General features: G+C 44.3%; 1 protein-coding gene across 1 annotated transcript in view; it reads left to right on the top strand.

Moving 5' to 3' along the window:
* The window catches only part of GALNT14 (polypeptide N-acetylgalactosaminyltransferase 14), a 409,305-nt gene that overhangs the window by 276,227 nt on the left and 107,948 nt on the right, over positions 1–25,130 (top strand). The window contains exon 3 of the mRNA XM_084832560.1: positions 3,424–3,522. Coding sequence (XP_084688686.1) covers positions 3,424–3,522 — 99 coding nt within the window. The remainder of the gene's footprint in view (positions 1–3,423; positions 3,523–25,130) is intronic.

Below are 25,130 nucleotides of genomic sequence, written 5' to 3'. Positions count from 1 at the left end.
CCAGCCACACTTCACAGAGCAAGTCGTGCAGCGACTGAGATCTGGGTGCAGCCACTGAGAAGACACTCCCTCACATTTCATTCAAACATACTTCCACCTGAGATAGGCTACAGAGAAGGGCCTCACTTTCTGACCTTAGGAGGGGCAGGATAATCTAGAAGGAGGGTGTCCATAAGGTATCCTGGATCTAAGACACAATATAAGGGTGTCAACCTTGAGGCAATATAATAAAAAATAAGAATGCACACCATTCATTTCTAAAATAAGAGGCGTTGGGACTCAGCTTAGAAGTCATACCTTGTTCCCTGGGCCAACACCAGTGACACCACTATGGATACAGAAGTGGCAAATTAAATAGGCTGAAGTTGCAGGCAAAGGAACATTATGGCAGTCCCTGATAGAAGAAAATGAACTACTATGAGAAGGGTGAAACAGAATGTACGATTCAGATTATATTGAGGTGCATCCACTCTATCACGTATTCTGAAAAGAGTGATCAACTGAGTGAATAGCTTATTTAAAATGATGAACCAAAGAGATAAGTGGAAATTACATTATGGCTCAAGGATTCTATATTTCAATCAGAAGATGAAAATTACATTTTTAATGTATTATATCAGATATATTTCCTGCCCAATCAAGCCATCACAGGCCCTTTCATAATATAATACATACCCAAAATGTTAACATATCCAAAGATATGAAACAGAATTGCATAAACCCAGGTCACCCATTTTATGAAGAAATAGCCCAATCATTTTCAGAAGCATTCTGTGAAACCTAATCTCAACCAACACCAGCTTCCTATCAAAAGGAGCTGTAGCAACAGGAAAGTCTACAATGAACAGTGCTCAACAACTTGCTACTTCTTCCACAATTAAACAAAAATAACCTTGTTTGTGAGCAGTTTTGTTCTTTGGCAGCAAGAAAGTCACAGAAGATAGTATAGAAAATTGTGTCTTGTGTCCCAGAGTAGTCTTTGTGAGTCTTGCAGGGTTCGTTGTGACCCCACCTCTCTTCAACATGTATTATGAGACTGATCAAGTTTATGTGGAGATTCAGGGTGTGATGGTGCCAACACATTGGTGACACTTTGCTGTTTTTCTCCTTTCCATCCAACCCAAGTCCTGCACTGAGGCTAACTTTAAACGTTGCTCAGTGGTGTAGAGGTAAATGTAGAAGTGAAGAAGTTCATCATAATGGACTACATACCCCCCCCCCCCCGGTAAACTGATTTTTGAGATCCATTTCAATCAGGCTTTAGGCCTGGTTTTAGAACAGAAACTGCCATGGGTGCCCTACGGGATAACCTTTGCCAAGAGAGGAACAGAGGGAATGCAACCTCTTGGTTCTCTTGGACCTCTCATTGGTTTTCAATACCTTCAGTCATAGCATCCTGCAGGATAGGCTGTCTAGGTTGGGGCTTGGATATACAACGTTGTAATGGCTCCACTCCTACTTGGATGGTTGATTCCAGAAGCTGGTTCTGGGGGATTATTGCTCTGCCCCATGACAGTTATACTATGGGTTTCCATATACTACGGGGTTCTATTTTATCCCCCATGCTGTTTAACATCTACATGAAACCACTGGAGATGTGGTCTAAGGTGTCACCAATATGCAGATGACACTCAGCTCTATATATCTGTTCAGGTGTTCTTATCTGTTTCACTGAACACGTGAGGAGAAGAGCGCTCAAGCCCTGCCCCCCTCCCCAGGTCCTGGATTGTCTAGAGAGTCTCCACAGATGCAGGAGGCTCTCCTGTTCAGACCGTTGCCCTGTACCCATGGAGGGTGATGATCTGAACAGGAGAGCCTTTTGTATCTGTGGAGGCTTTCTGTTTCTGCACAATTCAGGACCTCATGCTACCACAGAGGGGGGGGGGCACAACTGGAGTGCTTCTCTCCACACACGTTCAGTGAAACTGGTAAGAATAATGCCTGAACAGGGATTATGTCCCCTTTTCATGTAAACGAGGTAGGGCAGTGGCTGTTCTGAACCAGTGCCTGGGCATGGTAATGAACTGGATGAGGGCCAATAAAGTGAGACTCAATCCACAAGGGACCTCTGTAGTGAAGAACATTTTTTTAATCAACTTAGGCTGAATAGCAAGTATTCCTATCTGGACAGAGGTAGCCTTGCAACAGTTATCGATGCTTTGGTAACCTCCCGGGTGAATTACTTCAGTGTGTTGTATGTAGGGATGGACTTATCAGTACATTTATGGTCTGTGTCAGTTTCACACATATTCAGTCATAAATCCATTCTATCCGATTTCTGTACCAGTCTGCAGATCGAAACACACACACACACATTCTTTTATTTTCATGTATTTATTTCCCTAATATGTGCATTTTTGTATGTAACTTTCCCTAATATACACATCTTTGTATGCAACTTTCCCTAATATGTACATTTTTGTATGCAGTTTCCTAATGTATTCATTTTTATACACAACTTCCACTAATATACACAATTTTGTATGCACCTTTTGAGCTGAGAACTGCATTGTGAAATCTGGAGAAGTGAGCACTCTGAAGGTTAACTGTATTCTGATCCACATACTAGTGCCAGAAGTGCAAATTAGTTTGGAACAAGTAGAATTCTCCCCCATCCTTAGTTGTACATGGGGCTGCCTTTGAACACTGCCAGGAAACTTCAGCTAGTACAAAGTAAGGCAGCAGCAAGACTGTTACCTGGGAGTGGATGATATGATCACATTATGATATGTTTTGTCATCTGCACTGGCTTCCAGTCCATTTCTGGACCCAATTCAAAGTGCTGGTATTAACCTTTAAGGCCCTAAATGACTTTGGGGCAGGTTACCTGAAAGAGCATCTCCTCCTGTGTATACCTTCCTGGACCTTAAAGTCATCTTCTGAAGCTCTTCTCTGGGGGACCCTGCCAAATGAAATGAGAGAAGTGGATGCTAGACAGGAGATCTTTTCAGTGGCTGTGCCCTGGTTATGGAATGCCCTTCCCAGAGAGGCTCAAGCATTGTAGTCTTTTCAATGTGAAATGAAGACCTTTCTGTTCTCACAGGCTTTTTTTTTTTTTTTTTTTTACTTTTTCAGTTTTAAAAATGTGTTAGTGCTTTTTAGAACCTTGCACTGCTGGTGTCCTCTGCTGTTGATTTTACTCTGTTTTTATTCTGTGGCTGTTTTAATTGGTTTTAGATTTTACATTAAGTTTCTACATATAATTGGTCTTAACCTTTATTTTATTTATTTTTGCTTTGGCTATTGGACGGTGCAGAAATGCCTGAATGAATGAATGAATAGGACTATACAACAAATAATGAAGTTAACCAGTTCCACTACACACTTTCTTTCTACCTAACCTGTACTAGGAAGGGAATCTATTGAATGTCATCTTTTAAGACTCAATAACAAGCCATATTTTTTTACTTTTTCTTCATTCAGATGCACTACTTTGCACTATCATACAGATTTGCCACCAACCAGCATCATCATCACCTTCCATAATGAAGCCAGGTCCACACTACTAAGGACCATAAGAAGGTAAGTCTGATTCACACAACAGTAAAGCAGGAGTCAAATGGCTTCCAAGTGTCCAACTGCCTTATAAAAGTTATCGGGTGGTGGTGGTGGTAAATAAAAGGACTGAAGCTGTATATGAGAAAATTGAACTACATCTGAAGTTAACAATTTGCCAACAGCTCCCACTCACCAAGGACATAAGAAAGCCATTTGACGAGATTTGTCAGAAAGTGTCCCCCTTACGCTTATTGTACAGTGAAGAGACAGGATGGCTGCAGTGTTTTATTTTTAATATAAGGTTATCTAGCCCAACAGAATCCTTTTTGGGAACCTTTAACACTGTTTTTGTTGACCTTTGGTTTGAAGACATTGCCATGTACAAAGCTTGGCCTGTACTACTGTACACTTTGGACAGGATCCAACACTGCCCTTGCGTACGCAGCCAACCCTGCCAATTCTGGTCCGCAAGCAGCCCCTACCGCTCACAGTTCAGCGATTTAACGCTTCTGGAGACAAGGCCCGAAATGAGCAGAAATGCTCATTTCTGGAAGGGGGCAGGTCCGTTGACCTGCCTCCTTCAAGAAATAAGCATTTCTGCTCATTTCAGGACTTGCCTCCTGGAGCGCTAATTGGGACTGGAATTGGCAGGCCCAGCCATGCACAGACCAGAATCGGCAGACAACTCCACTAGCAGATGGGCAGCACTGGATTCTACCCATTGTCTTGAGTTACATGTGAGGATTGGGAACTGTCATAGCAAAAAGTGTGAGCTATAAATCTTGTTTCAAGTTTTCCTTCAGCCACAAACTTATGAGGTTGTCTTAGGCCAGGGGTGGAGAACCTCTTTCAGACTGAGGGAGAAGCTTTGGGGGTTGCTTTCTGGGGCGGGGGGGAGAGGCAAAGGGGGCAGGACCAAAATATCAAAAATACCAGCATATTTTAGTTTAAAGCTCTTCCTTCCAGTAACTAAGGTTTCAGAGAGGCAGTTCAACTTTTAGAATGGGGAAAAAAACTGCACAAAAGCCAGGAAACCACCAAATCATTGGTGGCTGGGGTAATTGTGGTTGGGCCAGAGGAAGTGGGAAGGGGCCATCTGGGGAACTCAAGAGGCCAGATTAGAACCCCAGGAAGGCCAACTTTGGCCCCAGACCTGAGATTGGTAGCCTTGTCTTAGGCAGACCCCATAGTCTGTGATATGGGTATAAAAATGCTGACCTTATAGAGTTGATGTAATAATTACTATAATAATGGATGTCTTGCATTTTAAACATTTGAAAAAGATCTATAAAATTAGGTCCCTTTAATGTGCAACTAGGGATGTCTATCGGTGTGGAATCTGCCCCTTTTGGGGCTCGACAGATTTCTGGCAAGTGTCTGACTTGGCTCTCATTTGCATGGGGCTTTTTCTGAAATCCAGGAACTTTTTCCATTTTTTTAAAAAAATACGTAATTTAAAAGAAAACTTACAGCTGAAATTTGCATAAATCACACACATTGTGCCCCGCAATTTGTGCACATTTCTACTTATGTAAACTTTAAAAACCTGGAAAATCCGTGAGCTGGCCCGGCTTGATGCAAATGCAGGGAAAAGAGCTAAAGTCGAAGGGGCTGAGCTGATGAAAGCTCAGTGAGCTCCACCCATGAATGGATTCCTTCAACATCCTTAGTGCAACCAAAGCCATGTAGGATCTACTTCCCCATGCTCTGGCTAGAAGATAGGACACTGATTGGGTAGGGAAGACACATGCAATTGACCCCTTAAACTTGGTTCCTTCATACACTCCCCATTGGTGTGTGATTGTACCACAGGGAAGAGGTTCCAGTGCTGCTGTGGGTTGATGTGAGGAAGCATGGACTGTGCTGGGAATCATAGAATCATAGAATAGTAGGGTTGGAAGGGGCCTACAAGACCATCGATTCGAAACCTCTGCCCAGTGCAGGAATCCAAGTCAAAGCATCCCTGACAGATGGCTGTCCAGCTTCATCTTGAATACCTCCAGTGTGGGAGAGCCCACCACCTCCCTAGGAAATTGGTTCCATTGTCGTATTGCTAACAGTCAGGATGTTTTTTCCTGATATTCAGCTGGAATCTGGCTTTCTGTAACTTGAGCCCATTATTCCATGTCCTGCACTCTGGGATGATCAAGAAGAGATCCTGGCCTTCCTCTCTGTGACAACCTTTCAAGTACTTGAAGAGCGCTATTATATGTCCCCTCAGTCTTCTCTTCTCAAGGCTAAACATGCCCAGTTCTTTCAGTCTCTCCTCACAGGGCTTTGTTTCCAGTCCCCTGATCATCTTTGTTGCCCTCCTCTGAACCCTCTCCAGCTTGTCTGCATCCTTCTTAAACGATGGTGCCCAGAACTGGACGCACTACTCTAGATGAGGCCTAACCAGTGCTGAGTAGAGGGGAACTAGTACTTCCTGGGATTTGGAAGCTATACTTCTATTAATGCAGCCCAAAATAGCATTTGCCTTTTTTGTAGCCACATCACATTGTTGGCTCATATTCAGCTTGTGATCCACAACAGTTCCAAGATCCTTCTTGCTTGTAGTATTGTTGAGCCACATATTGCCCATCTTGTAACTGTGTATTTGGGCTCTTTTTCCTAGGTGCAGAACTTGGCATTTATCCCTATTCAATTTCATTCTGTTGGTTTCAGCCCAGTGCTCCAGTCTGTCAAGATCACTTTGAATTTTGTTTCTGTCTTCCAGGGTATTAGCTATCCTGCCCAATCTTGTGTCATCTGCAAATCTGATCAGCATTCCCTGCACCTCCTCCTCCAAGTCATTAATGAAAATGTTGAAGAGCACCGGGCCCAGGACTGAGCCCTGCAGTACCCCAGTCATTACCGCTCCCCAGTTAGAGAACATCCCATTGATAAGTGCTCTTTGAGTCCAATTTGGTAGCCAACTGTGGATCCATCTGATAGTTGTCTATGGGAGTCTATGACAAGGCTAGGTGATAGAATCAGATTTCTTGTCTGTCACAATATATAGCAACAGCATTTGCGGTTTTCTTCCTCATGTCCTATGAGACTTACATAAGCTTCTTACTCTTTCATATTTTGAATGACCAGCCTGTCATTCCAATAGGCCCGAATATACGATACATGACTGCCGATACCGTCAATTTCCACACACACACCCCGGAGTGCTGCATTCACCGATTCATTTTGTGGTTGTTTCACTCTCTTTCCCGCCTTTTTCTATTGGCAAGCTCTCTGTGAACAGATCGTGCAATTACCGAGCTCATCCATTATTCAAAGTGGTCCCACCACTTTCTAGAGCAATTAATTGCAGGCATGCAGATTGTTCACAAATGATTCATTTCAAAGACTCCAAATGTGAAAAATCACAAGCTGTTTTTCACTGGGGGGTGCGGGTGGTGATGGTGGCAAGAGACTCTAAACTCATGTGAAATTATTTTCTGTGCCTTGATTGTATCTTTACTTATCATCACTGACTGTAGTCTGGTGATATAATGAACAGCCTGTGAAGAACATTCAAATGTGTAAAGCTTGAGTCTTACTTTATTCCCCAAGGGAAGCCATCACACTAGCAGAGCTGAAATATACCCTTTTGAATAGGTCTGGACAATGATTAAAATACACATCCTGCCGCAACGAGATAGACCAGGGTTTGCTTGGGGGGGTTGTGTGTTTTTTTGGTCTGGCCCACCTGCCATTTGGCCACCAAGTGTAACCATTCCACAATTTGATGGAAATCCATAGACCAGTTATGGTGGGAATCAGTGCTTCATACCTGAGAAATTTAGCTCCTTGTGAAGTTTAATATTTGCCCATCTCTATGATGGAAAAATATCCACATTATTTTATCCATTTGTGGTAGCTTTATTTATTTAATAAAAGTGTATCTCATGTTTGTAGGCACCCCCCCCAACTCACACACACATCAACTTCCCAAGGTGGTTTACAAAAATGTAAAACAAGAACAAGCAATAATTTAAATACAGAAGCAGCTAACAACCACCATGCCTAACAAATCAGGTTCTTCTGAGGGACCTGTCCTACAAGGAATCTATGGACTAGTATATAAGAACATAAGAAGAAATTTGCTGGATCAGACCAAAGGCCTATCTAGTCTAGTATTCTGTTCCTGCAGGGGCCAAGCAGATACCTAAGGGAAGTTGACAAGCAGGACATGAGTGCAGTAGCATCCTCCTGCTCATGTTCTCCCACAACTAGTATTGAGTGGTATACTGTCTTGGATAATACATATATAGCCATGATGACTAGTGCTCCTACAGTTCGGCCTAGTATCTGGAGCATGCTGGCTCTGTCTCCGACAGTTTCATATCAACCACTGCTAGTATTAAGACCAATTGTACATAACAAATCATTACGGATAGATAAGGATAATGACAGTGGGATCCCAAGTTGTTTGCTTTTCGGTTGCCTTTCCTGATACATTACCACCAGTCCATTGCCGTAATATTGATTAGGCAAACATTCTTATCCCTTGATGGCCCTACCCAAACAAATCCCCCAAAGAAGGAAGCTTTTTAGTGCTACTGAAGACTAGTGATGATGCTGAATTTTGCAATTAGTCGGCTCGTTGGTTGAAATTTGTGCATTTGCAATGTTTACCTTTATAGGGAGTTTGGATTGCTACCTTAGGAATTCATTATTAATTTCAGAATAGATTGTGAGCTTCTGAGTATGCACAGTCTGCCTCCCAATTATGGCATTTCTGTGCATCCACTGAATATTTGTTGGATTAACATACTTAACACCAGCCTGGGTCCTCCAGCAAGGCATCTGCCTTGAATGTTTTGTCTACACCACTTTGGCTCTGGCTCCAGGAGAAGGATTCAGCGGTGCTATTTGTCTCTCCTCCATATTGAACTTATCAGTGATGGGGAGTAAACATTACATACAAAGGCCATGTGAAAATAACCAATCAGGAAGGGGTACATAATGTGGTGACACATGACACGTTACATTATTCCAAACTACAGCTCCCAAGATGCAGTTTAAATTAGTGCTGTGCCATATCCTGCCCCCTGTTTTCAGGAACTTTTTCTCTCCCTGTGAAGGAGGCATTGTTTTTTCTACCTCTTTCACAGGGAGGGGGAGAATTCTGTCCTTGCAGAGGGGGACAAGGTCAAACAGGAGGGGGACAAACATTTTTTAAGTGTAGACGATTCTTGAGGAGGGGTCTTCTTTCTATTTCTTTTAAAAAACAAAAACAAAACCCTGCGCTTGCAGAAACCCAGGACCCTTCTCCAGCTGGGAGTTCTTCCTGAATGCCTGTTGGAGGAGAGGGAGAGGTGACATGGTCTCCTGGTAGTTCAGAAAGAACTGCTGGGCTGGAGAAGAGTCGTGGGCTCCTGCAAACACAGGGTTTTTTTTTAATAAGAAATAGAAAGAAGACCCCTCAAGAATTGCCTACACTGAAAAAGATATGTGAAAACACTGCCCCTTGCTCCAAGGAGAAAATTCTCCAAAATTTTCACCTCTCCAAGCCTCTTTCACCAGAGTTTTTGCTCCCTCCACAAATGCCGAAAATGGAAGAATCAAAATTTTCGGTGCAGCACTAGTTAAATACAATGTGGGGAAGGGACATAGCTCAGCGGTAGAGTACATGCTTTGCATATTGAAGGTCCCAGGTTCAGTCCCTGGCACTTCCAGGTAAGGCTGGGAAAGATTCCTGTCTGAAACCCTGGACAGGCAGCCAGTGTGGAAGACAGTTCTGAACCACGTAGATTAACAGTCTGACTTGGTATAGGGGAGTTTAATCATCATCATTCCTTCTTTCCTTATATTTCTATACCACCCAATAGCTGAAGCTCTCTAGGCAGTTCACAACCATTAAAACCATAAAATACAGCATGATAAAACATAATATATGTATTTAGTTTAATTGAAAATTACAATATAAAACCAAAGTAGAAGCCAGGAGGAGTGTAAAGATTTAAAAATAAAATAACAGATTCCAAAACAAATAAAAATAATTGAAACTAACTAAAATTTCTTAGATGGCTTTCTCAGAAAAAGACACAAGGCGTCTTTTGCAGCAACGACTGAAAGACAAAAACAATAAAAACATTTAAGAATGAAATACCAAGAAAACAATTAATGATAAAAGGCCAAGAAGACAATTAACAATAGAATACCAAGAAACAATTAACAATAAAAACCAAGGTCTGATAAAACAACTGAATTAAGAAACCCCATCACATGCCATTAGATGCCTGGGTGTAGAGAAATTCATAGGACACAGTGAATAAAAATGCAGCATGGCCTAGAATAGAGACACTGGGCTCTCTTTCTTCTTCGGTATTGCTGTTGAGCAAGTCATGCAATTATTGCCCTACCCTCATTTCCTGCTCATTTTCTAATAAGCAAAGAGTAATGCTTGGTAATTTCACAGCAGTTGTGGGATGTTCAGTTCAGTTGTTTAGATGTATCACTTGAAGGCCCCAAAGAAACACAGAGTTTTATTCATCAGTCAGGTTCCCTTTCTACCAACACAGAGAAAATAGTCCATGTTGTTATGAAGGCTAGAGGTTTTTAGGATCTAATTAAGCCAGAGATTTGCTGAGTACAGGAAGAAGAACAACAACAACCCAGAGCAGTCATAGGTCAGGACAAATTAGCTTACAGAGACTTTAGGAGCAGATGGGATCAGAGTCGGGTTCGAAAACAGGTGTGGGTGTATGGGTGTGAGGGGGGCGGGCAGCAGAGAGGAATTTAGAGTAATCCCTTTCAAATAGTCATGGATGACATGAATTTTGTAGCCCATCCTATGCATAATTACTCTGTAGTAAGTCCTACTTGGTGTGCCTAGGATTACAGCTTTCTTCTTCTTCTTCTTCTTCTTCTTCTTCTTCTTCTTCTTCTTCTTCTTCTTACTTACGTGTCTATACTGCCCAATAAGCTCTCTGGGCGGTTTACAAAGATTAAAAACATTAAAAATACAATATACAGAGATTAAAAACCATTTACATTAAAAACACATGAACAGACAATATACACAAAAGAAACATATATCTAAAACAACTTCAAGCAAACAATCTCAAAAACAAACAACCATAACCATAAGACATTCCATGATCAATTAAATACTTATCGTATACTGCCAAATGCCTGGGAGAAGAGAAAGGTCTTAACCTGGCGCTGAAAAGATAACAATCTTGGTGCCAGGTGGGTTTCGTTGGGGAGATTATTCCATAATTTGGGGGCCATTGCCAAAAAGGCCGTCTCCCTTGTAGCCGTCTGAGCTTCCTTCAGTGTAGTCAGCCAGAGGAAACTACATTTCAAAATGAGGTTTAATTCATGTACAGCATGATCCTATGCATATTTAGACAGGAAAAAAGTCCTACAACTCCTAGCATTCCCCAGCCAGCCATGATTTGTGGGACTTTTTTCTGTCTAAACATGCATAGGATTGTGCTCTTAGGTTGCAATCCTACCCCCACTTACCTGGGAGTAAGTCCCATTGAAATCAATTATACTTATTTCTGAATAGACCTAGAGGGAATCTACACCTTGTGTTTAAGCACAACGAAGGCAGCAGATCACTTTCAAAACAATCGGATTATAATGTCCTAATTCACACCCACTCAGTTTCCAAGTTCTCATACTTCCTGGAAAGTATTATCTCACACTTTCAAAAGGGGAATGTTTAATGCGGTAAAAGAGGGCAGTTCAAGGAAGAGGAACAGATTGGCCAAACTATACCTCCAGAAATATCATTAGCCTGACTAGGGATGCTGGAGAAATCCAAAACGGAGTCTAATGATTGGTCAGTGATTTCCTCGGCTTTCAAAAATTTATTTACTAAAGCAGCAACTTCCTTATAAATTTTATATGGGTGTGTGTATACGTTGTTATGCTTACCAGTAACATAGTGAGCGGTGTGGGTGTTCTTTTTTTCAATTTAAATCCTAGTCTGCTGTAATGTCTTCCATGTTGGTGAACTTCCTGGAATTCCATAAAAGGACTCCAGTTCCTCTCATGGGTATTGCAGAGAGTTTCCTGAGACGTCACCTGTAGGGAAAGGTTTCCTGCATGGAGGGAATGTGCCCATTGATAGCATTCTTGCCTTCAATCTTATACACACTTACCTGAGAGTAACTGTCAATGATATCAGTAGGACTTACTTTTGAGTAGACATGCACAGACTTGAGCTGTAAATTAGTTAACCATCCCCAGTGCTTCTCTGAGATCCCACTGAACACAGCAGTGCTTAAATATTTACGTAGCCAATCACGGCCAACGGCAGGGACGCAAATGGCATCCTCTATGCTGGACGCCATTTGCATCCGCAGACTGGCCGTGGCTGGAAGTCCGGCTCGGCCGGAGCTGGCCGGCGGTTCTGTGGACTCCCCGTGGAGCGGAGCCAGCCGGGGAAGATTCCGGGGGGAGGACCGGATCACCTCCCCCATCTGCCAATGCCCCGGACCAGAACGGGGTAAGTACTTCGTACACCCCTAACTGCAACAGGATGCCAATCAACATTAAAAGAGGGAGTTTGGCTGAACTGATTTGTAGATCATGAAATGTGTGGCTTCATAAATACACCTGACCCATTTACGTTCCTGGGACTAAGTGTCATTGAATTCAGTGGGGCTTGCTTCTGAATAGGCTTGCAGAGGAGTGCACTGAAGGTCTGCTTGGAGTAGCAGTCTTAAGATCCCGCATCCCCTTCAAGCATTTGCTTGGAACCTCCCCCTCCCATTGACTTCAGTGTAGTTTTTATCTATGAGGGGAGGATTGTCATCCTTAACCCTTGCCTGCTTCTTCTCCCTTTTGCTCACCAGTTTGATGGGGAGGGCTATTTAAAGTGCCGTTTCCCCCTCCCTGAATACATTCATCATGCAGAGCTTGGCAGGGTCATTTCTAAAAGTTTTTTTAAGGAGTTGCTTTAGATAAGGCCTCATGCTTGGATGGGAAAAGTGTTCTCCATTGCCTCCAAATCAGGAAGAAACCGTAAAGGCAATTTGCTTTCAGTAAGATTTCCCTCCCTCCTTGAAAAGACGCAGGCACAGGCAAATCCTATCCCAGGGATTTCCCAATGGAAGGGTAAACCTGAAAACCCAGATGGGATTAAGTACAATCCTAATATCCCTATGGAGGACAGAAGGAAGGGATTTAACAATATCCCTAGTAGTACAACAGTCACTCATGCATTGAGAGCTGTGATTGGCCAGTGGGGAAATACAAACTCTCCCATATAAGGACATGGATATGAGTAACCCATGCCCATATATGGTCACCAAAGCCGCAAGGTGGAACACATCATTGGGAATCTGGGATGATGTTATGCTTTGTTTGGGTGATGAAACCTGTTAAAAATCCACTGATAATACCAGCACCAAAACGACATAAGGGAAGCGTCATGTGAACCGAGGGCAGCGGAAACTCTTTGGAAACTGAGTGAAGCGTAAGCGTAGATTCCCCCCTGTATAGGAATGCACTGCTAAGGTCTTTGCTGCTGTTCTGAGACTATATTAATCGACTGGAGGTTTGTGTGTATTTGTCTGTTTTGTGTTGATGATGATGACTTTAACAATATTGTATGTTTGCCACGAGTGTATGGAATACGTTTCTATATATTCTTCATCGTCTCTGTGACTCACACATATGGGTTATGCGTCTGTTATTCTAGAGCAAAACAGAGTTTTATGTGGGAGCCTTGCCTACCTCCTCTGTGCACGCCCTGGGCATGGCTCTCACCTGCTTCTCAGTTCCTTTTCATCTGCTGCAGCAACTAGGAGCATTTGGAATATTCTCTCGCCCCACAGCAAAAAAGAAAAGAAAAAAGAAATCCCTAAAAATCCCACTCTCCCCTCCTGGGATGCTGAACAGTATTCTTCCCTTCCCTTCCCTTCCCTTCCCTTCCCTTCCCTTCCCTTCCCTTCCCTTCCCTTCCCTTCCCCCCTTTTTTTTTTTTTTAACTTTCTTATCTTCTCTGAGTTTTTCTTTCTTTTTCTTCACTGCCCCTTCAGGCCACATGGCCTCCAAAGCCTTCAAAAATGGCACCCACTGTGGTGGGAAGATACTGTTAACAGGGATGTCAGAGAAATCCACCATGGACTCAAATGAGGCCAGATTCTTTGGAATCCAGCCTCCGGAATCTGCAGCAGAACAGCTCCACTTATCTCCACTCCAGGAGGATTCTGGCCGGAACTCTGGAGCGCTGGCAATACAGTAATGGCGGCCACCATTACTGTATCGCCAGCGCTCTGGAGCTCTAGTGCCGTTCCAGCCTGAATCCTCCTAGAGCTGAGGTAAGTGCAGCGGTACCAAGCTGGAGTGTGGCTCCATGGAATCCTTGCGGATTGCCTCCCCCCCAGGCAGATTCCCCACCAGAATGGAAGGTTGGGAATCCGTACATCCCTAATGACTAGGGATGTAAGAACTCACCCAAGTTCGGTTTCTCTGGGCACTTGCTGAAGCAGCGCACCCCGAACCTGCGCTTGAGCCACCCACGAGTTTAGTGAATTCCCTGGGCTCACCACGAACCCGTTCGGTGAGCGCCACCATTTTCACGCCTTTGATGTCTGCGTAAAACAGGAAGTTAAAAAAAATGTGCATATTCAAATATGCACATTTTGGAGCTGGGAAAGCTAAATATGCACAATATTAGAGGAATAATCCCTCTAATATTGCATTTATTTAGCTTTCCCAGCTCTAAAATGCGCATATTTGAATATGCGCATTTTTTTAACTTCCTGTTTTATGCAGACATGAAAGGCACGAAAATGGCGGTGCTCACCGAATGGGTTCGTGGTGAGTACTGGGGAGCTCGAGCTGGGGGCGAACATGGACAGCGTCTCGGCGGGTGCAGTTCAGGGGTCGTGGGTGGGGGTTGCGCGACGAATTCCCAAACCCCGAACTGTGCTCGCGACATCCCTACCGTTGACTGACGGACACTCCAGCTGCCTTCTCTGCTTCGGAGAGGCACGTAGGGTGGACTCCTGTACTCACTGCCAGGCCTTTATGAAGCAGGCCAGGAGAAACTGAATGGGACACCACCGTGCCCTATCATGGGAACAAGACCTCAAGGCAGCAGATACAGCCACACTCTACTGGCCTCTGCATACTGTGTCGGCCTCCATTTGCAAGAAAACAGCTCCAGCTCTTCCTCACCTTCTTCCAGTGCACAACATAATAGGAAGTGCTTCAGCGCAACTCTCCCCAGTATTGGGAGTACTGGCCCTTGCAATACTGAGAGCTTTGGCTGTCCCTTCTGACTAACAGCTTGAAACCAGCCCATTGGTACTGAAGGCCAAGACCAAGCAAGTCAAGTGGACCAAGTCCCAAAATAAATGCCCTGTTAACCCCAGGCTCTGGGACCAAAGAAGATGGTTCATAGGACAGAGTCCCACATTGAACCCAAGCCTATGCCAGCTCCAAATCAGCTGCTCTCAGTGCAGAAAGTGCCTCAAACTCTCATGTGATCACCGACACCGATCCTAGAAATCACAACTCTCATGGGACTGTAACTCTCTGGATGATATCCAGTGCCTGGGTTCCATATCAGAAGGTGAATCCAGGGAATGCTTCTCACTGGAATGGTACTATATTTTCTTGGAACATTTTCCAATGAAGTATAGATCCCCTCAGTACTGACAGACCCCACTAGCTTCCATGGCCTCTTTGGGAGGTTTTCTTCATCATCACTATGATATGCCATGGAAGAGCAATAGATGCCTCCACTTCTACTTGTCTCCCTCTCATTATTATGATGACCATTCATTGCCAAGATGAATGGGATAGAGACTACCTGCGTTATCATCCATATCACCAACATTCTCATTCCCCTCACTGTCTAGAACAATATAAGGCAACATCTAACCATGTAACACCTTTTCATGCGATATCTAAACTGCCTGACACTCAGTTAGCAGAATCTACTGATACCAAGCTTTATGACAGCACCATTTGCTCTCTGCCCTTGTCTTCCAGCCAACTTCTTTCAGGACATAATCCTGAAAAAACTCCTGAAGCCACTGGCCACTATGCAGTCATCACCAGCAATACAACTTACCCAGCCATCACCTGCCGCTAACACACAAACACCAACTAATGACCCCTCTTCGGCACAGGACAATTATTGCTCACACTCACCTTCCACATCTTCTGTCCGGGCTTCAGCCTCCTCACTGGATGCTACCATAGGGGATCAAAATCTTCTCTCCTTGTCGGATGATATCAGGCAATACACAGAACAAATAGTCAGAATGACAAAATCTCTTAGACTAGAAATTAAAGTCCTTCTGATCCTGATCATGGGTCTGGTCTTTAAAAGGGTACAATCACACTTAGTGCCACCGGTTACCATCCCAATGCTTCCAACATTACTTCATGGAATCAAACATTCCTGGACAGAACCCTCTACTCTTCTGCCCACATCTAGAAAAATAGAGTATCTATATAGGGTTCAAGAGGATTGCTCCTTCCTCTTCTAACACCCCACACCAAACTCCATAACAGTGGAAGCATCCCAAACAAAGACAAAACAAAAGCCCTACTCTGCTCCTATGAATTCAGAGGAAAGAAAATTAGACTCAGTGGGATGCAAAATCTACTCCACGCAGCCCTGTCACTCAGCCTACCAACAGTTCTTATGGGAAAAAGCAGCAACCTTGTTTGACCATCTCCCAGAAGATATTAAATGATATTCCAAGCTGAAGCCCACAGGTTAGCAGGCCAGCAGATCGATCAACCCAGCTTGCCAGATGGCTGATTGCAGTTCAAAGGCCATGACAGCTGCTATTTCTTTCAGACATCATGCCTGGCTTTATACTGCAGACTCCACCAGGAAGCGAGATCGAGAGCGGAGAAGCTCCTGTTGGACAGCAAAGGCCTTTTCAGTAGGGATGGACAGGCACCCCACCATCTGGGCTCTCCGGGCACCCACCCAGCTCCTGCCCCCACTCACACACCCTGGACCTGCATTTGCTGAGCCACTTGCTGAGCTGCCCACACTCACCTGGGCCCCATCCTCCTGTGCTGTGAAGGCCATGTTGCAATAAAATATGGCGATCCCAAAAATGTGCACATAGACTTATATGCAAAATGGCACTGTGAATCGCCTGTATACGCAAGATTACAGGTGTAAACTAGGGATGGTGGAGAATCCGGCCCCCTGGAGTCCGTGGTGGAATGGACCACTCACCTCCGCCACCCCACGAAGTTCGCACTGGCCAGATCCTTCCGCCGGCCAGGTCCAGGTCGTCCACTGCCGTCCGCTGGCGTCTGCTGCCGGTCTGCAGAAGCAAATGGCGTCTGGTGTAGCGGACGCCATTTGCGTCCCTGCTCTTTGCCATGATAGGCTACGTAAAGATTTAGAGCAGGGACGCAAATCCTCCATTTGCGTCTGCAGACCGGCACCGGACTCACCACGGAGCGGAGCTGGCCTGGGAGGATTTGGGGGGGAGGAACAGATCGCCTCCCCCCCTGCAGACCCCCCAGCGGACTCAGGCTCATGCACCCCTAGTGCAAATGGGCTCTTTATGCCTGTAATCTTGCATATATGGGCAATTCACAGTGCTATTTTGTGTATAAGTCTATGTGCGCATTTTTGGGATTGCCATGTTTTTTTGCAACATGGCAATCGCAGCACAGGAGGACGGGGCCCAGGTGAATGTGGGCAGCTTGGCAAGCCCAGGGAGGGGGTCAAGCAGGGGCAGGGGTTCAACAGGAATGGTTCAAGGGTGTGTGGGCACCAGTAGTCTTCTGGATCCTGGACTAAAATGATGGCCCTGCCATCCCTACTTTCCAGTGCATCGATAGATGACACCTTTGACCATGTCTACAAAATGAAGACAACCACCCGGAGGATGGAAATGGGATCCCAGTCCTTGGTGACCTCCACCAACTGGCCACCTACATACTGGCAACACCAATGGCCATCTCAGCAGCAACCTGATTTGGGCCCGAATCAAGCTTTCAAACAACTCTTGTACTTCTCCTTTCACTGTGTCAGAACAAAAACCATCAACCCACTCATGGCAAACACCCTGACCAAACCAAGTGGTGTCTTTGACTCCTACAGAGGAGCCCAACCACGGGCTCTTCTCCACCAGAACAGGCTCGAACCCTTTCTCTACCCTAGAGGTCCATTATCACCAGCAAGTGGGTACTTTCTATTACTGCCTGAAGCTATTCTATCAAATTTGAAAATCCCTCCCCCTTCTGAGGATCTTTTTCTCTATTTACCCTACTTGGTTCTAAGAAGAAATTGCTGCCCTCTTGAGCAAGGACACAATGCAAAACTCTCTCATGGTCAAAGGACCACTGGTTTCTTCACCAGTTCACCAGAATTTTACACTTCACCAGAATTTTACAATTCCCCCAAAAGATGTCAGTCTTCAAGCTATACTCAACCTTTGGGATATAAACCACTATGTCTACCCAAAAAAATTCAGGATGACTATGCTCTCCTCCATTCTCTGGTTTGCAACAATAGATCTTTGTGACGTTTACTTCCACATTGCTATACACCCTGTTTCTCACCCTTTTCTCAGATCTGCTTTGGGCAACAAACACTTTCAGTTCAAGGTTCTCCCACTCAGCTTCACCATGGCCACGGGCAAACGAGCAATGTTCGACATTGCCAGGATTCTCCAAATATCATCATGCAGCTCGTCTTGTGACTGATTCCCGTTCGTATTTGCGATCGCTCCTTGCTCTGTACAAGCGGAAACTTGCACAAACTGAGCAGCAATCAAATGGGATATTTGTGCAAATCTCCCCTAATTTGCACAAATTTCCTCCATAGTCTGAAGTGGGGCTGATACAGCCTACTGAGGAAATTTGTGCAAATCAAGAAATTTGTGCCAGCCAAACTGGGAATTGGGAATGACATGAACGTGAGCATGGGTGTGACAACTGGTGAATGTTTTTGGTGGCCATGTACTCACGCTTGCATTCCGGGCTTCAAATGGGGCCTGCTCACATGTTTTGCAAGCAAAAATGAAATTCTCATACATCCCTAGGCTCTGAGAGTCTTTATGAAGTGTATGGCAGTAGTGGCGGCATATTTTTGGCTTCAAAGAATTGAAGTTTTTTGATACATAAATGACTGGCTCTTCATAGCCCCTTCTCACCACCACCTCAGTGCCAGTATCAACATTGCCCTGTCGCTTCTGGAATCTCTCTACCTACAGGTTAACAAATAAAAATCCTGTCGCATCCCATCTCAAACCCAACAATTTGTTAGGGGCACTTCTCAACTCCACTCAAGCCAGCATCGAACGTCTTCTTGGGCTCATGGCCTCTACCACCTCTGTAACTCCATTAGCACCCCATACACGTCGCAGGAATGTCCAACACTCTAGCCAACTCACTCAGCTGGTCGGGAATCTCCCTTCAGGAGTAGGAAATTTCTCCAACAGTCACCCTAGAATTCTTCAACATGTGGAGCATCCCGACTTATGGTTGGAACCAATGTCGCTCTGGCAGCTTCTCACGGGCTTTCCCTGGGAACTTTCTCAAACAGCTTTTTAAAAGGTTGAAAAACCTTTTCACCTCCCTGCTGGAATTAAAAGGGGGGGGGTCAAGGCAGCATTCTGGATAACATCTTGGAGAAAAGTACCCCCCACAAGATAGTGGGTGGTGGTGGTGGCTGGATTCCAGGATTATCTCCCCAGAGCTTTACCAACGCAAAAAGCTGTTCTGAAACTCCTATCTCATAGGAGAAAACAGGGCTGACGTGTTCCATAATAATATATGCTTTAAGAAATATCAACAACTCCTGAGGGATGATTTAAGAAATATTAACAATATTTGAGAACATCTGAAGACCTGCAAGATCTGGCTGAGAGAAACATGACTACACCAAAGAGAAGAAAGGGGCTGGCATCACCGCTAACTCCCCCAGTACCCCTTGTGTCAAAAGTTTCGAAAACAGAAGATATAGGGGAATTATTTACTCTGATAAAGACTTTATCTTCGCAATTTATGGAGCAAGCCAAAAGGTTGGATTTAATCCAAAATTCCATCACTGCCTTGCAAGGAGCTGTGGATCTAATTAAAGCGTTATGACAAAAAATGGAGATGAAAATTAACAAGCTAGAAGACCGAGTGGCAGGGAATGAAACTACAACACAAGTTTGTTTCAAAAATGCCTCTGACAGAATTTCTCAACTGGAGGCCTTCATGCAAAGATCCAATGTACGTATTATTGGGATTAAAAATCTGTCTAATGATGTAAAATTGCCTATTTTTGTGAATAAACATTTGCATGAGATACTCCCTATCCCATCTGATTATTTACTTGATATTGAGCAGGCATTTTGTTTGCCAAATGCTAAAGGGACTGACTATACGTTCATAGTCCAATTTGCAAAAGTCTCCACAAAGAATTATATCCTGCGTTTGGCAAGAGAGGGTGGAAGCCTTTCCTGGAAACAAGATAGAGTTATGTTATTTCCAGACTACATCAAAGAGGTGGTGAATAAAAGAAGGCAATTTACTAAAGAGAAAAATATGGCAAAACAAATGAACTTACAATATTACTTAAAATATCCTGCTACACTGTGTATTGTGTCTGAAGGTCAGATGAAGAAGTTTCTAAATCATGAAATGGCGATGCATGGCTGAACGTAAAAATGCGTGAGATTTCTGTTACAACTCCATGAACTGGAATCTTTAAACAAGCTTTGTTAATTGTTTGTGTTTAGTCTACATGATCCAGGTTAGGTCAGAAGATAAATGATTATACATATATTCATTTATTCTCTTTCATCTTTCTTCTTTTCTTGCTTTTCTTTTTGTTCTTGCTTTTCTTTTTCTTTTTATTTCAAAATAGATATGATATGCTGTATATTTATTGCTTGAGTGTGTATTGTGCATAAGTACTTATATATCTAGTATAAAATGTAGTACAGATTGTTGAAGGTTTATTTTAAGTTTTATTACTATATAACACTATATTTCTTTTTAATAATAATAATAATAATAATAAAAATAAAAAAAAATATAGGCTACTGGGAATGACCTGTTTCTTTGATATAAGATTGATGATATGATATTGAAATGTAAGGTTGTTTATTAAACTGTAAGATTGTTAAGGTTATAGATATAGTTTTTAAAATAGAATGGCATCAAAGGCTGGGGGGTACTGGAGTTTTAAACTCAATCCTTTAAAGGGAAGGAAGAGTGGGAGGGAAGGGGAAATAATTTTATTTTATTTTTCTCTTCTTCCTTTCCTCCTTTCTTCCCCCCCCCCACCCCGGTTCCTTTCCTTATTGTTATTGTGGTATCCTCATTAGAATATTGTATTGCTGGGAAATTGTAGTATTGATCAGGTTGTTGGTATTTTTGGTATTGTTTATTTCATTAATAAAGATAAAATAAATAAAAATTATTTAAAAAAAAACATGTGGAGCATGCATCCCAGCTATTGACCTCTTTGCTACAGCACTAATTCTGGTGTGACATCTCCTTCCTTCGGTAAATCTCTTGCTTTTCAGTCATCCATACGTGTGAGTCACAGAGACCATGAAGAAGGACAGGTTGCTTCTCTGTAACTGTGGTTCTCCAGGGTGCCATCTGTGAACTCATACAACCCACACTCCTCCCTGCTTTGATGCCTCTTCTTCTTTATTCCTCAATGCGGCAGACTCGGAACTAGGGATGTCAGAGAATTCCACCACAGATCTCAGTGAGGCCGAATGCCAGTGCATTCGCCCCCCCGAAATCTGCGGTGGAATGAAGCCCGCCGCCCCACCACCCCGCGAAAGGCATGCAAAACGGAGCACTTACCTGGTGCTGTTTGTGCTGCTTTGCCAATGGCGGCCACAAGTGTGGGCGCCATTCGCTTCTCCATTTAGGCCGTGATAGGCTACGTAAAGAAGACAGGATACCCTGGAGAAGATGCTGATGCTAGGGAAAGTGGAAGGCAAAAGGTAGAGGGCCCGACCAAGGGCAAGATGGATGGATGATATTCTGGAGGTGACGGACTCGACCTTGGGGGAGCTGGGGGTGGCGACGGCTGACAGGAAGCTCTGGCGTGGGCTGGTCCATGAAGTCACGAAGAGTCGGAAGCGACTGAACAAATAAACAACAAAAAGCTACGTAAATACTTACCTAGCCTATCACGGCTAACACAGGGACACCATTTGCGTCCCTGCGGAGGCCGTGATAGGCTACGTAAATATTTACGTAGCCTATCATGGCAAAAAAAGGGAATGCAAATGGCGGCCGCCATAGCCTCCGCCATTTGCATTCCTGTTTTTTTGCCGTGATAGCTACATAAATATTTACATAGCCTATCACAGTAAAAAAACAGGGGCGCAAATGGCGTAGCAGCCACCATTTGCGCACCTGTCTTTCACCGTGATAGGCTATGTAAATATTTATGTAGCCTATCACGGCCAAAAACATGAATGCAAATGGCGGCCGCCACAGCCACCGCCATTTGCGTCCGCAGGCTCCACACACTACAAATGCATCTGGCCGGCGGCTCCGCAGAGTTGCTGCAGAGCGGAGCCGGCCAGGTTAGGATTTCAGGGGGAGGTGCGGAGCGCTTCACCCTCACCGCGAATCACCCCTGCAAAAAGGTAAGTGACTTTCGTACATCCCTACTCGGAACTGAGAGGCAGGCAGAACCCATGCATGGAGCACATGCAGAGGAGGTGGGTGAGGCTCCCACCTATAACTCTGTTTAGCTCCAGAATGTTCCAAATGACTGTTCTGCGTAAGCACATAATCCATATGTGTGAGTTCACAGATGACCACAATAAGAACCACAGTTACAAGTAAGCAACCTGTCCTTCTCTAATAAAATGCGTGTGTGTGTGTGTGCATATACTTATACATACATACATGGGATTGTAGCTTTATGATACTTTACTGAGTCTTCAGTGTCAGTGTTTTCCTCCTTATCTTTCAACTACCATTCTGAATTATACAGAAGTCAAGAGAGTCTTAAGGGGGGGAAAGTGACAAGGTAACAGGGTGTGTGAAATATGCGCATCTCTAATGCAATCATAATTACACACACTCTGTCGCAATGTGAATTTCTAAAGCACTTTTCACACATTTGAAAGGTTACTTTATACAACTACCATTGCTTCATCCCTTGTCACACAATATTAGCTCCAGTAGTTGCTGGCTGGATGCACAGAAGTAGCATTGTCCAGATCATTCAGCAGTTGCTAAATAGGAAACCACAAAAGTATTGACGTAAGCAGGTTGCTCGTCATCTTAGGAGCTGCCAAATGATAGGTGGTCAGCATAAAGGGGGCAGGGAAGGGGGCATGGCCATCTGGGGGGACTCCAGAGTGCTGGATTGGGACCCCAGTTAAGCTAGATTTGGCCTGAGGTTGTGCACCCCTGTGCTACAGGAAGTGATTTAGAGTGAGAAATAAAGGAGACAAGTTAGGTGATAACATTTTACAAACATAAATGTATTCAGCGCTAGGAATGCCAGCTGTACATATGTTTTGCATGTTGCTGACAGTAATACTCAGCACATTTCCTAGAGAGTAAATCCCACTGAACTCAGTGGGCCTTACTTTCAAGTAAAGATGCTTAGGATTGTGCTTCAGACTTTCTTCAGAAACAGGAGGATTGCTGGCAATTAAACAGCTGGCTCAAAATCGGCATGCTGAAGGATCAGTGATTCAGCAGGAGTTACCACACTGTAAGTCAGCTTGTGCTGTCAGTGATGTTGGGTTACTGGTAAATCATCACTGTTACAATGATGTTAGTGGATCTCAGTGGCTCTATATATGAATTGGATTGACCTCTATGCCTGGATTAAAATGCTGGTGAGCCAGCGTAGTGTAGTAGTTAGAGTGCTCGCCTGGGAATCAAGAGATCCTGGTTCAAGTCCCCACTTGGCCATGAAGCTCACTTGGGTGACTTTGGGCAAGTCACTGACTTTCAGCCTAACCTACCTCACAGGATTGTTGTGATGATAAAATGGTGTGGGGGGGAGGACCATGTGAGTACTCTTTCCTTGCAAGAGGAAAACAGGCGGGATATAAATGAATGAATGAATAAATAAATAAATAAATAAATAAATATCATAAGCATTAACCAAAATCAGAGCCATCCAGATATACATGCTCTGCGAATGTATGTAGAGCTTATCCAACTGAACCCTCCTCATATTTTTTCTCTATCTTGCTCTTGAAAAATTAGCTCTTGTCACTTGGTTTCTGGAGGTTGGAGACAGGGCCATCCTTATTCCCAAGTGTATGTTAGCTTTGCTTTAACCTGGCTAGGGATGGTGCGGGTACCCAGTTCCATCCCGGAATCCCCCTGCCTGCACCCCCGAGCCCCACTCGCTGAGCCCCTGCCCTCCTCTCCCCGTGCCCGTGCTCGGCGAATGGCTTGCACTCACCTCGGCAGCCTTGTCAAGCTTTGTGGTCACCGTTTTAAAAAAAATAAAATGGCGATCACAAAAATGCATATATTTGAATGTGTGCGAAAATGTACATTTTGGCGAATGTGCATATTCACATATACAAAAATGTGCATTTTGGCAACTGTGCATATTTGCAAAATGTGCATTTTCACATGCGCGAATATGCGCATTTCGCCATTGTCATTTCCCCCCCCAAAAAATAGTGATCACAGAGCTCGATGAGGCTGCCAGGGTGAGTGTGGGCTGTTCACCAAGCATGGGAGGTGCTCAAGCATAGTCCGGGGACCAGTGAGTGTGGCAGGGGCTGGGTGGGCACTCAGAGCACCCAGACGTGGGTGGGTTCATACATCCCGAAACCTGGCCTCTTCACTGGCTATTAACTAGCGATGTTCTGAGCATATACTCAGGGACAAACATGAATAGGAGCTCCCCTGGTGGAATACTTAACAGCAGGACCCTAGGCTCTGGTTGAGTTTCCTTTTCTTAATGGGGACTGGATGGTAGGGATGTATGAGAGTTTTGTTTCAGTTTGCTTAACCTTCAGAACATTCCCCATTTGCACCCCTTAGCATGAATGTGAGCACATTTTCATAGAATCATAGAATAGTCGGGTTGGAAGGGGCCTACAAGACCATCGAGTCCAACCCCAACCCCTTTGCCATTTTGGGGGCAAAGCTTGCATATTCCTGAGCTTGCAATCGCATTCGCAAAATGCTTTCACCAGAAAAATGCACAATTTATAAACCCGCATTTTGGGAAAAACAAAACAAAATATTTTCATGCTTTAGTTAATGGGGGAAGTATTTGTGTGTGCACCTACATGCACACTTTTCCCCATTCAAAAGAGAGCAACTAAAGGTGCAATCCTACGTCCCCTGGATATTTTGATTTTAGGGATCCAAGGTCGGAACCAAGCCTCCAACCTCAGAGCCCAGAAGCCCCACCCCTTCCCCCACCCACTTGTATCTGGTGCTGTTCTCTCTGCAGTGGCTACATCTCTTTACTCGGAAACTGAGCGTGGAGATGGCAAAAAGGGGGCGGTTCTGGGGACAGGGAGGGGAGGAGACCACATAAGCTGCTTTACACAATTCCTATGTGCATCCTGGCCTTCTTCTCTCCCCCTGCCCAAAGCTGCAAAATCACCTATCTAGGGAAAATGCAGGGTGGCTGGAGCACAGAGGTGAGGATCGCCTCTATGCTCAGGCTGCCCTGCATTAGATACTCTGTAGCCTCTAACTTCCGGGGCTGCTGACTATCAAGATAGGATTGCGCTCTA

The sequence above is a fragment of the Heloderma suspectum genome, chromosome 1, assembly GCF_057233095.1.
Source record: "Heloderma suspectum isolate Gila_16-S chromosome 1, 16-S_ref, whole genome shotgun sequence".
NCBI classification, from domain to species: domain Eukaryota; kingdom Metazoa; phylum Chordata; class Lepidosauria; order Squamata; family Helodermatidae; genus Heloderma; species Heloderma suspectum.
This window is presented reverse-complemented; position numbering and strand designations above follow the sequence as displayed.